We start from the raw sequence: 13,955 nt of genomic DNA, 5'->3' as shown, positions 1-13,955 counted from the left end.
CCTGTGTGAATCTCATTCAGGGGCAAGTCCCACTTCAGCCAGCCTTCCCGTCTCCCACGGACAGCCTTCGTCCTTGACACGGAGCTCAGAGGGCCTGGGTCCTCACCTGTGCACTCCGGGTCACTGCCTGTCCAGGTGCCATTGACGGAGCAGTGCCGGCTGAGCAGGCCTGTGGCGTAGTAACCTTCCCGACACTCATAGACGATGGAGCTGGAGAAAACCAGGCCATCACTGAACATGACTCGGGCATTGCTTGGAGTCCCGGGGTTCCCACAAGAGATCACTAGGAAGCCAAAAGAGCACATTATTCACCAGCACACGGGCAAGGCGTCCCCTGGGGGACCGAGAACTGCCCAGAGAGGAAGCCATGTGCGACATACGGACCCTGCGATGGAAATGCCTCTCACGTCTGATCACCTCGCCCTCAGAAGGGAAGGACAGACCTGTATGATTTTTTTCTAATTTCTAAAACAGAAGGACTATCTGTTCTATCATCACACCTAACAATTTAAACAATTCCTTAATGTCTCGCAATATCCAATTTGTGCTTCATTTTTCTCAACGGTCTCTCTCTCTCATTTGTTTTTCACAGTTGATTTGTTTGCATCACAATCTAAACAAGGTTCGCATATGACGTTCGGTTGTTACCTCTCTAAGACTCCTGGGATCCAGAGATGACTGCTCCCTCTCCTGTAATTTATCGGTTACAGAAACCAGGGTACTGCACAGGGGGTTGGCATGATAACGTTCCCAACAGTTCCTCACTTAATGGTTTTAGCAGCAACTGATGACTGTTGACTAGGTTCGCTATTTTATTAGGGGCGAGAAAACGGTGGTATTCTAATTCCATAATTCTTTCTGCATTTGCTAGACTTCTTTGATAAAGAACATGCCCGTCATCAAATGTCTGCTTACCCCGAAATACAGTTCATACAGGAAGGCTGCATAACACTTGATTCGTTTTTTAATCAGACCACAGAACAGTAAGGGGGTTCCCTAGCAAGCTTTAAAGGTGACCGACAGTCATCTGAACTCGTGGATTTAAACTTATTTACTATGTGCCATCCATTGCCACGATAATTCTTATTGGTGCTCAGATGATCCCATGTTTGGCCAGTGGGAGCCTTTTCATGACTCCATGGTCTTTGGTAGATTCCTTGCTGGAGAGACGAGCTGTCCCAAGTTCACTTTCTATTTCCTGCCCCAGTCCCGGAGCAGCCATTTCTCCGAAGGGCGCTGGCTGCTTTCAGAGAGTGGGGTGAGACGCCGCAATCTCGGGTTAAGGATGCTCTTTGATTCTAGACTTTTAGAGTGGACACAGCTGGGAAAATGACTTTTCAAACCGAAAATACACTATGAGCTTATACTGATATTACCAATTCACATTTAGAATAAGGAGTTTCTCACTAACTTAAAAATTTTTATATCATATAACTTTTATGCTGAAAATTTTGGTTCTTCATGACAATAGTTTTAATTTGTTTTATCCACATATACTACAGTATTATATATGTAAAAGTTTCAAATAGTGATAGCAATATTATTACTTAACAATATGATTGCTAGAAGCGAAGATTTCACGGCCGCCCTCCCCGTCCTTAGGGTAAGCAGACATAGTCAGGCTTCCTTTTTCTCAAGTCGGTCGAAGTAATTCTCTGGGTTATTAAATCATCAACTTGCTACATAGTTAAATTCATTAGTTTCCTTTTTGATTTTGATATTTAGAGATTACTTGTTTTAATCTTTGGTTTAATTTTATTTTGTAAGTATGTACAACGTCTATGTGACCCTAAAGTTAAACCTACAAAATAATTCCCATATAATCAGCACAACAGATAGGCCCTGACATCCATTCATTCAGCAAGTATTTGTGTGGCCTAGGTCCCAGGGATTCAATGACGACCAAGTTAAGTCTTCTGCCTTGAGGAGCTCAGGATATCTTAAAAAACTACCGATACACAGATGAATTAAAATATGATGTGATAAGTGTTATACTTGATGGGAAGAAAAGCACTAATAAGAGAGCATTTTATTGGGGCTGGAGATACGAATTTGAGCAGAGCCTTGAAGGACAAGGGGAAGCTTGTCAAGAGATGTCATAAAGAGCTGTGTACACGCTACACACACACACACACACACACACACATTCAACATTCACTTCCAGGCCAAACTCTTAGCCATAACTTTCTGTTCCTCTGAATAGGCCTGACATATTGGCTAACTCGACCCTGGGATCTGAGTGGCATGAAAGGGGACCTGGGTCACAGTGAATATTGGAGAATATACTAAATTCCCTCTTTGACTCTCTGACTCCCACAATCCTGCCTTACTACATCTAAAAAGTCCTATAGACACTAACGTTGCACTCCAGAAAGGCAGGACTGTGGGCAGACAAATGGGAGGACAGACTGCTGTCCTCACTGCCCGGGCAGGTGTCCTCGGACCACGGGCCAGAACTGCGTGTGCTCCGCAGGGCCACTGCACAGCCTCACCTTCAGACAGCCTATTCTCCGACTCTGTCTCTGTCTCGTCCGCTCACTGCCTCCAGGATTCATTCTCCGGTCATTTCTTGGTCCTCTTGGCACCTGTAACCCACTGATCCTATCACTTTTTTCACTGCTTCTTAGTCCACACATAACACACTCCCTCCCCCAGCTTCAATGCCAAGATCGTCATAATCAAGGCTTGGTGCACACCCTCATGCCCCCTGCCACTCTCCTCTAATGTCTTAGTTGCTCGATAAAAGCCCATCCCTACACCTAATGCCTCACCGCTCTGTGCCTGCACCTACGTGGCAGTAAGTAGTTGCCCAAAAACCCAGACCAGTGTTGACGACTCTCACTTTAAATTAATGGCCTCTTTCCTTCAGCGATCCCCAGGTGCTACCTGGCAATAACATATTTCCCTAGCCCATTCCCACGTCTCCCTGGAGAGATGAGCATTTCATGTCGCTCCTTCCTCTTCCGACATCTCAGCCCGCCGCACCTCAGCTGGTCAGCTGCTCCCCGACTGGGACAGCGCCACGCGGGCTGAGTTTTGGAGGCAGAGGGGTGGGGGAGCAGCTACGAAAAGTTGGACTCTCAGAGTCCTTTCAGGAATGTAGGGGTGTGTGGAGAAATATAATTGCTCCCACTGGGGCTACCTCAGGGAACAACATTAAGAGTTTGTATCACTTTTAATGGGTTTTTAAACATTGGATTTCTAGTTCTTTGGGCGCTTTGGATGCTTGTTTAATAGGGTCTCGTCCCTTCAACTGTAAGGGGCAGGAGGGCAAAGTGTGTCTGTCTCCGTCCCCATTGTGTCCCCAGCACATGTGACAGTATCTGACACATGTTGTTGAATGAAACTCTGTAGGGAATACATGAATCAATGGGTAAACCGAGTTTCTTCCCTTAGGTGAGGGTGGGAAATCCGTTTGCCTTTAGATTGCTAATGAGGATGAACGTGAGCTATCTGTTGATGTCCACGCTCCACGAGGCCAAGGGTTCCGACGGGCCGTGGGTTTTACCTGTGAGCGAGAGCAGGTGCCGGGGGTGGGCAAACCCGGGGGAAGCAGAATGGCCACATACGTTACCTCCACACTCAGGCTGCGTGCCGCTCCACGAGCCGCTGGCTTGGCAGGTTCGCTCCGACGACCCCCGGAGCGCGTGGCCAGCCTCACAGCTGAAGCGCATCAGGCTTCCGGGGGCAAAGCTGTCCCCCAAACGGATGCCGTGTGCCGGGATCCCAGGGTCACCGCAAAGTCCCACGCTGGTGCCTACGGACCGGAAGCAAACCAACACCACTGTCTCTGGCAGGGGAGGAAAGGAGTGGAGGACGGGGGGAGAAAGACACTGGGCCACCGTTAAGGGGAGGCAGTGGGGCTCCCGCATGAGGGGGTGAAACTGACTGTGTCTAGCCCAAGTTACCTAAACAGGCTCCTGCCTCACTACTCAGTGGCCAAAGAGCAGAAAGGTCTGAGGGCATGGGTGAGTCCCTGGACCACCCGGCAAGGGAGGAAGAAGGCGGAGGGAAGGCTCTTCGGTGGCTTGTGCCTCCGAGCCTTGGCCTGTGCCAGTGTGGAATGGCAGTGGTCCAGGCTGGCTGCACCTCCTCTCCCCCCTTCTCCCTTCCCACCAATATGTGCTGATTCCAGAGTCCCCTCCCCTTCCTGGTCCACTGTCTCAGTTCAGACACTCAGCCTTCTCTCGCCTGAACGATGGGAAGAGCCTAACAAATGTCTTAAACTCTCCCTCTCACGCATCTTCCATTTATCCTCGGATCTTAACAATGAACCACCACCAGTCACCTGACCTTGTTTCTTTTCTGCTGAAACATCTCCACGGGCTTCCCGTTGCCTGTAGGATCAAGTCCCAACTCCTTAGCACAGCTTCATCTTCTCAACAGCCCAGCTTGACTCCTGATCCTTTAATTGAGGGTTCCCCATCCCCAAATTACACAGTACAGGTGAGCTCCGGATTAACGATCTTAGAAGCCCTCAGCTCATTCTTTCTTTGCCTCCTGCCTCCTGCTCTATTTCTGCATTGATCTGGGTTCTGATACTGCACAAACCCACCCCAGAGGTGGAGGAGGGTAGAAAATAGGAGACAAAGCCATACGGTCGAGCGGCTGTGGGAGTTAACTCATCTCCTAGTACAGACATGTGGAAGAGACATCTGGCTCAGAACAGGCCACAGTTAGGACGAGGAAGGAAGAGGGAAATTAAGGACTAAATTGCAACTGATGTGGATTGTTCTTCTGCATAAACCCACACATGTGGGCATCACACGATAACATCTGAGTGACCACATTTAGTTTGTTGGAGTAAAGAAATGTTTTTAGACTTTTTTTTGTTTTTTTTTTTTGGTACGTGCCCCTAGCGGGAACTGAACCCCGGACTCTCTGGTCTGCAGGCCGATGCTCCAACCGCTGAGCCAAACAGGTCAGGGCTGTGTGTTGAAATGTTTAAATCATGTATAACCCACCATGTACCATTTTTGTCTCTTCCTCTCAATCCTGGAATTATGAAAATACCATGTTCCTCCTTCTGTTCCCTACCAAGCAAGGAGGATTCATCCAATCTTCAAGCCAGACATTTGAAAAAACAGGGCCCATCACACGTGGCCAGGTTGCCTTATCTTCTGAAGTTTTCCAGGATGTAGCTCATGGCCGGACCGGGCCCCTGCAGGGCAGCTGTAATGGTGAGTATCTCACTCCCACACCGGCTAGCTGACCTCAGCTGGAGCCGGCACCATCGTGCAACAGGCCTGAGGATGGGGCTCTCCAGTCCTGGGGGCTTAGCTGACAGAATGGCCCCCACTGCAGGGTTTGGTGTTTCTGGGTCAATGCTATACGGGAGCCTGGGACAGATACTGTATCACGGGGCAGACGGCAAAGGGAGGCTCTTTTATGGAAGAAGCATATCAGCAAGATGATGGCCCTTCGGAGGTGGGCAATGAACTTCCCAAACTATGACTCCAATGCCGGGAATCTCTGCATGTCCCTGATGGCCCAGGGACTTGTGTCTCAAGGGCTCAGGACATTTTGTAATACATTACCTGGGTGCACTGACTATACAGAATGAGGTTCAAAAATGTGACCCTGGAACTCTTGCATGTGTATTTCTTAGGCCTGGCAGGAGACGCTGTTGCAAAAGGTGACATCTGTAGGTTTCAGGAAGGGAGGGGCTGCATTCTGCTCAGTGCCGCACACCTCGCCTCGCCTCCCCGTCTCCTGTTCTTCTCGTCTCTTATCCTCTCCTCGAAGGCTATCGTTCCTCAGCCTCAGCATTCAGAGAATCCCTCTAACCCTGTCCTTGGCGGCCTACAGGACAGCTCCGCCTGTGACCGGTGGCCCAAGTGCCTGTCATCCTCGATGGGTGCGCAGGAGGAACGAGACTGCTAAGTAGGCCTCAGGGTATTCAGGCTCAGCAGCTGAGCGCAGTGGCTCCCCAGTGAGCGGGTCCATGTCGTCTGAAGGTTCTTTTCTCGCTCTGCTTTTTCACGTTCCCAAGGTGTCTGCTGTTTCTGTGTCTCCCCTATTAACCTTGATGTGGCCAAGGAAGAGTCCCTTTTTCCACATACAGGACCAGTACTTCGGAAGTCACCAGATTATGAAATCTCAGGGTGGAAAAAGTTTTTGGAGGTTGTCTGGCTTACTGTTCTACTCCAGACAAGAACTGTTTCTGTAATATTTCCAGCAGCTCATTCTCCAGCCTCTGCTCACCAACTTCAAAGAAGGGGAATTCGAGTTTGGGTGCAAAGGCTTGGGATTCCGAGCCACGGGCCAGGAGGGCGGCTGTGTGGTCGAGTCACACATGCCAGTGGGGAGGAGATGCTCAGGGCTGTCTCCTGGGTTCTTCCTTCTCTGCCCGGCACTTCCCTTTCCAGTGGAGAACAAGGGTCCCCTAACTAGGTCAAACGGTCTTTAAGAGCGCTGTCAGCCCAATGTCCTAGAGAAGCATCCAGAGTGGGGAGCTTTATGCAGAGATTCTTCCCAGAAGAGACTGGAGCAAAAGCTTGGAAGGGCGCTGGATGGGACAGGTGTGCCCTTCCTCTTTGGAATGCTTCCTCCTCTTGACACTTGCTCTGTGGGCAACTCCAGAGGCCTCAATATACTGGGCCCTTGTCCTCCCCATGCTACCCTCCCAAGTCACTTCCCCCAGAATGTCAAACATAATGAAGTCAGGGAGGGACCCAGATCACTGGCCTCTCTCTAGTCCAGGTTCAATGAGTCCTGGTGGCTCAAACGCAGTCCTGCCCAGTTCATGAACTGGGTGATTAATGAGACTTACAGAGGCGAGGGGCTGACGTCCTGGTGGTGATAGAGTGATGTGTCTGGCATCGCCCTGGCCAGCCAATAGCCCTTTGAAACAGTGCCTCCGTGCTTTGAGAATTTCTTTTCTGGGGAGCCCTAACTAACACCTGGTTCAGTATTCTGGAAGTGTCATAATTTGGGGAGACAGGGTCATCTGGGAACCTCAAACTGTAAGAATAGCTGTATCCTCCCTGGTCGGCAATCTCTTGGCTGCACGAACTTGGCCAGAGCTGACTGATGGGATAAACTGGGCGCAGACCACACGGGCTGAGGTCCAGACAGGACCTCTGATAGCTGTGCTCTCTCTGCCTGTTAGAGATGAGATGAGGGTTCGGAGGTCTGCGTTCCTCCCACCCTCCTGCCACACTCACGCTTGGGAGCTTGTGCACCTCCCATGAGCCAACTGTTCCCTTGGGCCCCCTCCCCCATGCCAGGCCCCATACCTGAGCAGTGGGGCAGGGAGCCTGTCCAGTTTCCGTCCAGCCCACACATGCGGGTGGCATTTCCCACCAGAGTCCGCTTGCCGGTGCAACTGTAACGCACGACCGCCCCCACGGTGTAGTTGTCCCCAGACATCTGGGAATGGGGTGGGGAGCCCGGATGGCCACAGGACACCACTGTGGAGAAGAGCAAACATCTCAGCAACTCTGCCCAGGGAGAGATCGTCATCTCAGGACACACACTGGGCTCTCTGTAGTGACAGGCAGACAGGAAGCACACTTCCTGCTGGCACACCCAGCTGGCACCAGCAGACAATGCCCACCCACCTTGTCGTACAGTTTCCGTATCAGGGAAGTGAAGAGTGATACCTTTGTTTTAAGTTGAAGAGAGAGCACATGTGAAACTCTCGGCAGGCAGTAAGAATGCAGTCCTGTTTGTTCCTAGTCTTTCTTGCCTCTTGTAACACCCTCTCCCTAGTTCCTCACTGCTGGCGGACATAGCCAAGACGTCTTTGGCACATAGTATACGTAGTGGGCAATCGTGGTCCCAGGACTGTCTGGCTACAGGTTCCAGAGTGAGGGCCAGTTATAGTCCCTTCCCAACTGCGTCTTACAGTTGTCCATACCCACTGCCCCCAACTTGACACCTTCAGTCTGCAAGTTCCCTTTCCCGAAACATCAGTGTCTGTGAGAACCAGTGACGAGGCTGGAGCTGAAGCACACAGGCTCCGGCGGGGCGATGCTGTCAGGCCCCTGCGCTTTGCCTTCCCATTGCTCTTGCCGCAGGTGGGCCTCAGGCTCGCTCACCCACTCAACACCTGTTTACTGAGTGCCTCCTGGGGGCGGGCACTGTTCCGCGTGTTTGGGAGAATAAAGGTCACGCTCGTGTGGAGCTTCTATTCTAGCGGGAAAAGGAGACTACAAATAACCAAATAAATAGCTAATTCTAGGGGGTGCCATGTAGGAAAATTATAGTATGAGATTTCAACACCCCACTTTAAATATGGACAGAACATCTGGAAAGAGATCAACAAGGAAATACAATGAACAGCACTACAAGCCAACTAGATGTAACAATCATCTACAGAACACTCTCAATAACAGCACATACTTTTCTCAAGTGCACATGGAACATTCTCTAGGACAGACCACAGGTTAGGCCATGAAGGCGGGTGGGTGAGAGTGGGGAGGAGGGTGTCCATCAGGGGAAAAAGGAGGAACATCTGTAATACTTTCATTAATAAAGATAAAAACAAAACAAAAAAAGTGGAATATCTAAATAGAGTTATAACAAATAAATAGAATCAATCAATAATCAAAAACTTTTATCACAGAAAAGCCCCGGACCAGTTGACTTCACTGCTGAATTCTACCAAATTTCTAAAGAAGAAATAGCACCAATTTTTCTCAAACTACTCCTAAAACTAGAACAGAGGACACTCTCAAACTCATTCTATGAGGTCCGTATTACCCTGATACCAAAACCAGATCACAAGGAAGAACTACAGACCAATAGCCTTTATGAACCTAGTTGTAAAAATCCTCCAGAAAATACTAGCAAACCAAATCCAGAAGCATAATAAAAGGGTTATACACTGTGACCAAGTCTGATTTCTTCCAGGAACACAAGAGTGGTTCACCATATGAAAATCAATCAGTGTAATACACCATATTAATGGACTGGTGGGGGGTGGAGGGAACCCCACACGATCACCCCAATATTCAGAAAAGTCATTTGACAAAAATCCAACACCCTTTCATGATAAAAATGTTCAACATGCTAGGAATAGAAGGGAACTTCCCCAATCGAATCGAGGGAATCTATCAAACCCCGCAGCTGATGGCATACGTAATCGCTAAGGATGGAGAGCTTGCTCTCCCCTCTCGGCCAGGAACACAACAACAATGTCTGTGCTTGCCACTTCTGTTCAACCTGTCCTGGAAGTTCTGACCAGGAATGAGGTAGGGAAAGAAGTACCAGGCATCCAGTTTGGAAAGGAATAGGTAAAACTATGCTTGGTCACAGATGACATTGGATTAGGCCAGTGATTTTCAACCGGTGTGCTGCAAGAATTTTGAAAATATTCAATCCCCGACTATTTAGTCAGGGGCACTGACCTCTTTTCCCTTAGACTGTCAAATAAAAAGAAATGACAACAGCCAATACAACAATAGCTGTCTGGTGTGAATGGATAAAAATTATACCTACTTTTTTGTCATATCGGCAAAAAAATATATATGTATTTTTTGGTGTGCTGCAGAGTTTTGGTAATTAGTTTATGTGTGACAGGAGATAGAAAAGGTTGAAAATTGCTGGCTTAGGCGATGGTTTCTCAAATATTCCACCAAAAGCACAAGCAACGAGAAAAAGAGTAGATAAAGGACATTATCCAGAAAGTGAAAAGATGGTTCACAAAATGGGAGAAAATGTTTGCAAATCTTGTATCTGGTCTGAGTATCGTATCTAGAATATATAAAGAACTGTTAAAACTCAACGATACAAAGACAAACAACTCAGTTAAAAAATGGACAAGTAACTTGACTAGACATTTGTTTAAAGAAGAGATACTGAAGGCCAATAAGCACATAAAAAGATGCTCAACAACATAAGTCGTTAGGGAAATGGACATCAAAACCACAATGAGATCCCACGTCACACCCACTAGAACGGCTATCATGACAAGGATGAACAATGTATAAGTAAGAATGTGGAGAAACTGGAACCCTCATAAGCTGCTGGTAACAATGTAAAATGGTGCAGCCACTTTGGAAAATGATTGTCTTCAAAACGTTAAAAATAAAGTCACCACATAACCCAGCACCTCCACTCCTAGGTATTTATCCAAGAGAACTGACAACATATGTTGACACAAAAACTTGTACAGGAATGTTCATAGCAGCATTATTCATCAGAGCCAAAAAGTGGAAACAGCTCAAATGTCTTGTCAGCTGAGGAACGGATAAACAAAATGTGGTGTATCTACAACAAAATAATATTTGGCCACAAAAGGGAATGAAGTATTGATAAATGCTACAACAAGAATGACCTTGGAAAACCTTATGCTAAGTAAAAGAAGCCAGTTTCCAAAGGCCACATATATAATTCCATTTATATAAAATGTCCAGAATAGGCCAATTCATAGACAGAAAGTGGTGAGCATTGCACAACTTTGTGAATATATTAAAATCACTCAATGATAGACTTCAGAAGAGTGAGTTTTATGGTATATGAATTATATTTCACTAAAAAAAGGAAAAAGTGTAAATCGATTAAACCTTCCCAAAGAAGCTGGTTATTAATCCAAATCCAGTTTGGTCTGCCTCAAGAGTCTGGAATTTTTACGTCAGTCCTTCACAGCAAGAACTTGTTGTTTTTCTGGAAAAAGCGAGGGAGGGGTAAAATAGGAGACAGTGTTCCACACAGCAGCCAGTTCTAGAGGAAGAGAACACTGAAGGCTGAAGAAGCTGGTGGCAGGTACTAGAAAGGGAACAGGCCTCCAGACAGGAAGAAAGGGAGCACAAGAAATGGTGCAGCACCTAACCCAATAGGGGCCCAAGAAGGGCTCTGACATCCAAGAAGCAGCCAGAGTGACCATCATTGTGAGGTAACACACACACACACACACACACACACACACACACACACGAGCACAGTTCTTTGACATGGCCCATCCCGTCAGCCTGTACAGGTGATCATTTGGAGTAGATGACATCTACTTACAGAGACACTGGGGGCGGGGCCGGTCCCATGTGCTATCTCCCTGGCAGCTGAGCACCGGGGTGCCCAGGAGGTAGAAGCCGTGGTTGCATTGGTAAGACACTGTGGTGCCATAGCTGAACTTGTGCGGGCCGCTGGCATGGACTTGACGGACGCTGTTTTCTTGGTGCCCAGGGTCTGTGCAGTTGATGACTGCAATGGAACGGGAAAAATTAGACGCAGACTAAATACATATTCATCTGATTTTACATGAGAATTCAGAAGCCCAAACAGGCATGGAACCCCAGCATAGCAAAATTTCTAGACTAAAGCAGGCAACACAAAGCAGATACCGCCTGGGAGTGTGATCTGGTCCCGAGGCTGGTGCTTCTTCCTGCACTTTGACCACCTGGCTAAGGGACTCGTTCTCACGTGTCCAGCTAGACATCACCTCCCTCGAGAAGCCTTCCCACCTCTTCTCAGACTGGCTAACCTCTCCCTCCTCCGTGCTCCCTTGCATGAAGTTGACTGTAGATTGGATCGGCCTAGGCTGATTTGTTTGAACACCCGAGTCCCCCGAGGGCAGGACTGCCTCCATCTGTGTGCCTATCCCAGCCCCGTGTGTCTCCTGCAGCAAAGCTCATCAGTTGCAAACCCATGCATCTGAGCTGACTTGAACAGGGGCCGGGCTCTTTTGGGAAGTGTTTTAATCACTTTTATGAGTATTCTCAGGAAAGATTAATATCCTGGGGGACAGATTTGACTTTTAAATGGTAAAGTGTTTCCAAAGCAGCTTAACTCAAAATCAGAGGGCAATTTCAGAGTAATGGCAATATCCTTTGTAACTCATCTTGTGTACTTTTGCCCTCAAAACACTTCTGCTGCCATTATCCTGCCAGCGTCTCTCGGGCATCAGGGCAGGTATTTTAAATCTTTGATAAGCTTTTAAGGTATAAGGTATTTGTACCTTGATGAGCCTCTCTGAGGCTCAGAGAAGTTGGCATCACAGAACAAGTGGGCGGTAACTATTCCCTCACAATCTTTATGGCGGTATACTGAGTGCCAAGCGCTGTGCTGGGCAGTGAGGGCACCACAGAACTGACCATCGAGAGTGGAACTCCTCCACCTCGGCACTGTGGGCATTTGGGGCTGATAATTCTGTGTTGTGGGGGCGGTCCTGTTCATAGCAGGATGTTTAACAGCATCCCCAGCCTCTACCCACCAGACGCCAATAGGAATCCTCCAGTGTGACAACCCAAAACGTCGCCAGACATCGGTCCCCTGTTGGGGCAGGAGGATGGGTAAATCATCCCCAGTTGAGAACTGCTGGTCTAGAGAGAAGGGCAAACAAGCGACTGTCCTGTTTGCTAAGCGCTCTGATAGGGGCAGCAGCGAATGTGCTGGAAGCACGAAGCAGAGCGTCAGAGCAGGGAGTAGACCAGGAAAGCCCGGGGCAGGGGGTGGAGCCGGCAGCTTCCCAGGAGAAGTGACCTTTCAGCCGGCTCCTGACGGCTGGGCAGAAGTCACCCGGACAGAGCGGGGGTGCTGAGGGGGACAGAGAAGAAAGACTGCACTTGAGGAAACTGGCCGGAAGTGCCCTGGGGGTGCATGGGCACAGGGCACGTGTAAGGAAACAGCAGGTTCCGTGTGGCTGGAACCCGGTGCAGAAGCGAGGCTGGGGGCAGGCGAGTGAGGAAGGAGGCTGGCCGGGCGGCTGGGCCAGGTCCCTTGGGCTGTGGAAACCGATGGGGAGAGAACATTCTCCTAAGGGCCGGGGAAGTCTGGGAAGGGGTTTTAAACAGGGAGTGACCGGGTCAGATTTGCATTTTAGGCAGATCAGGGGAGAGAGAGAATGGACTGGTGGGGGCAGGACCGGAGGCCATGGTTTCTAAGGTCTTCCAGAGGCGGGGGCGGGGGCGGCGCTGGGAGGTGTAGCGGAAGGTACAGGAGGATTTGTGTTTTGTGTTGGGGGATGAAGCAGTTCTTGGGGAGAAGGGAACATGGGATGGCACCCCAAAGCCTCAGTTCTCAGCTCTTCCTGCCTGAGTAGATGACCGAAGGAAGGTGCAAAACAAAGTCTTGCTAATCTTCCTCCGAGGTCTCTAGAACCTTCTCTCACTCAAAATGGCACCTTGGAATGTTAAGGGAAGGATGTGCTCTTAGGATTAGTTGTGAATGTATCTTAATTAATTTATTTTTTTAATTACTTGGCCCTTGCTGGTTTGGCTCAGTGGTTAGAGTGTCGGCTTGCAGACCTGGTCAAGGGCATGTGCCTCAGGTTTGGTTCTATTCCCCGGCCCTGGTCAGGGTCATGTGGGAGGCGACCAGTCAATGTGTCTCTCTCACATCGATGTTTCTCTCTCTCTATCCCTCCTCCCCACTCTATCTGAAGATAAATGGAAAAATATCCTCAGGTGAGGATTAAAAACAAAAATTATTTGAAAGTTTTGGCCCTCTGATATCAGTTACAGTGAGCTGTGTCACATCACACAGCCACCCACCCGGACCCCAAACCCTGCGAGGAGGAGCCATTGTCCAGGGGATCTCAGCCCCTCGCTGAGGAGCTGGTCAACCTCCAGGCCGGGGCCGGGCTCTCGCCTTCCGCTCACTCCGGCTCTGCACTTCCACGTCACCGAGCTGGCCCGGCTCTGCACTTCCATGTCACCGAGCTGGCCCGGCCGTTTTTGGTGAGGGGCAGAAACCCCGTGTCCCCTTCCCCGCTGCGCACAGCCTTCAGAGCCTTCGGGGCGGCTCCCCAACAGTCCGGAGGCAGCCGGGCTAGCCTCGATGCAGTCTGCCTCTGGGGTCCTGGGTTTCTTCTCTTCCCTCCCCCGTCACCAGGCCCTAGACTGTTCGCTTTCTATTTTTCATTCGAACTTCTCTGCTTTTTTAAAAAAAAATGGGGCTCTGTGGGATGAATTACTGGTTTACAAAACGTGAACAAAAAGATCGTTTTCAACTTCTGTTTTGACAGATGAAACTTGCGCTTTTTTTTTTTTTTTAAATGTAACCAACACTTAAAT

General features: G+C 49.0%; 1 protein-coding gene across 1 annotated transcript in view; it reads right to left on the bottom strand.

Annotated features, from left to right (window-relative positions):
- Nucleotides 1-13,955, bottom strand: part of CSMD2 (CUB and Sushi multiple domains 2) — a 558,434-nt gene that overhangs the window by 23,973 nt on the left and 520,506 nt on the right. The window contains exons 55-58 of the mRNA XM_036256013.1: nt 10,957-11,145; nt 7,239-7,412; nt 3,575-3,757; nt 107-283 (exon numbers count right to left, since the gene is read on the bottom strand). Of these exons, the coding sequence (XP_036111906.1) occupies nt 107-283; nt 3,575-3,757; nt 7,239-7,412; nt 10,957-11,145 (723 nt within the window). The remainder of the gene's footprint in view (nt 1-106; nt 284-3,574; nt 3,758-7,238; nt 7,413-10,956; nt 11,146-13,955) is intronic.

This window comes from Molossus molossus, unplaced genomic scaffold, assembly GCF_014108415.1.
Source record: "Molossus molossus isolate mMolMol1 unplaced genomic scaffold, mMolMol1.p scaffold_m16_p_12, whole genome shotgun sequence".
NCBI classification, from domain to species: Eukaryota; Metazoa; Chordata; class Mammalia; order Chiroptera; family Molossidae; genus Molossus; species Molossus molossus.
The sequence above is the reverse complement of the archived record's forward strand: the minus strand, read 5'-3'. Positions and strand labels throughout refer to the sequence as shown.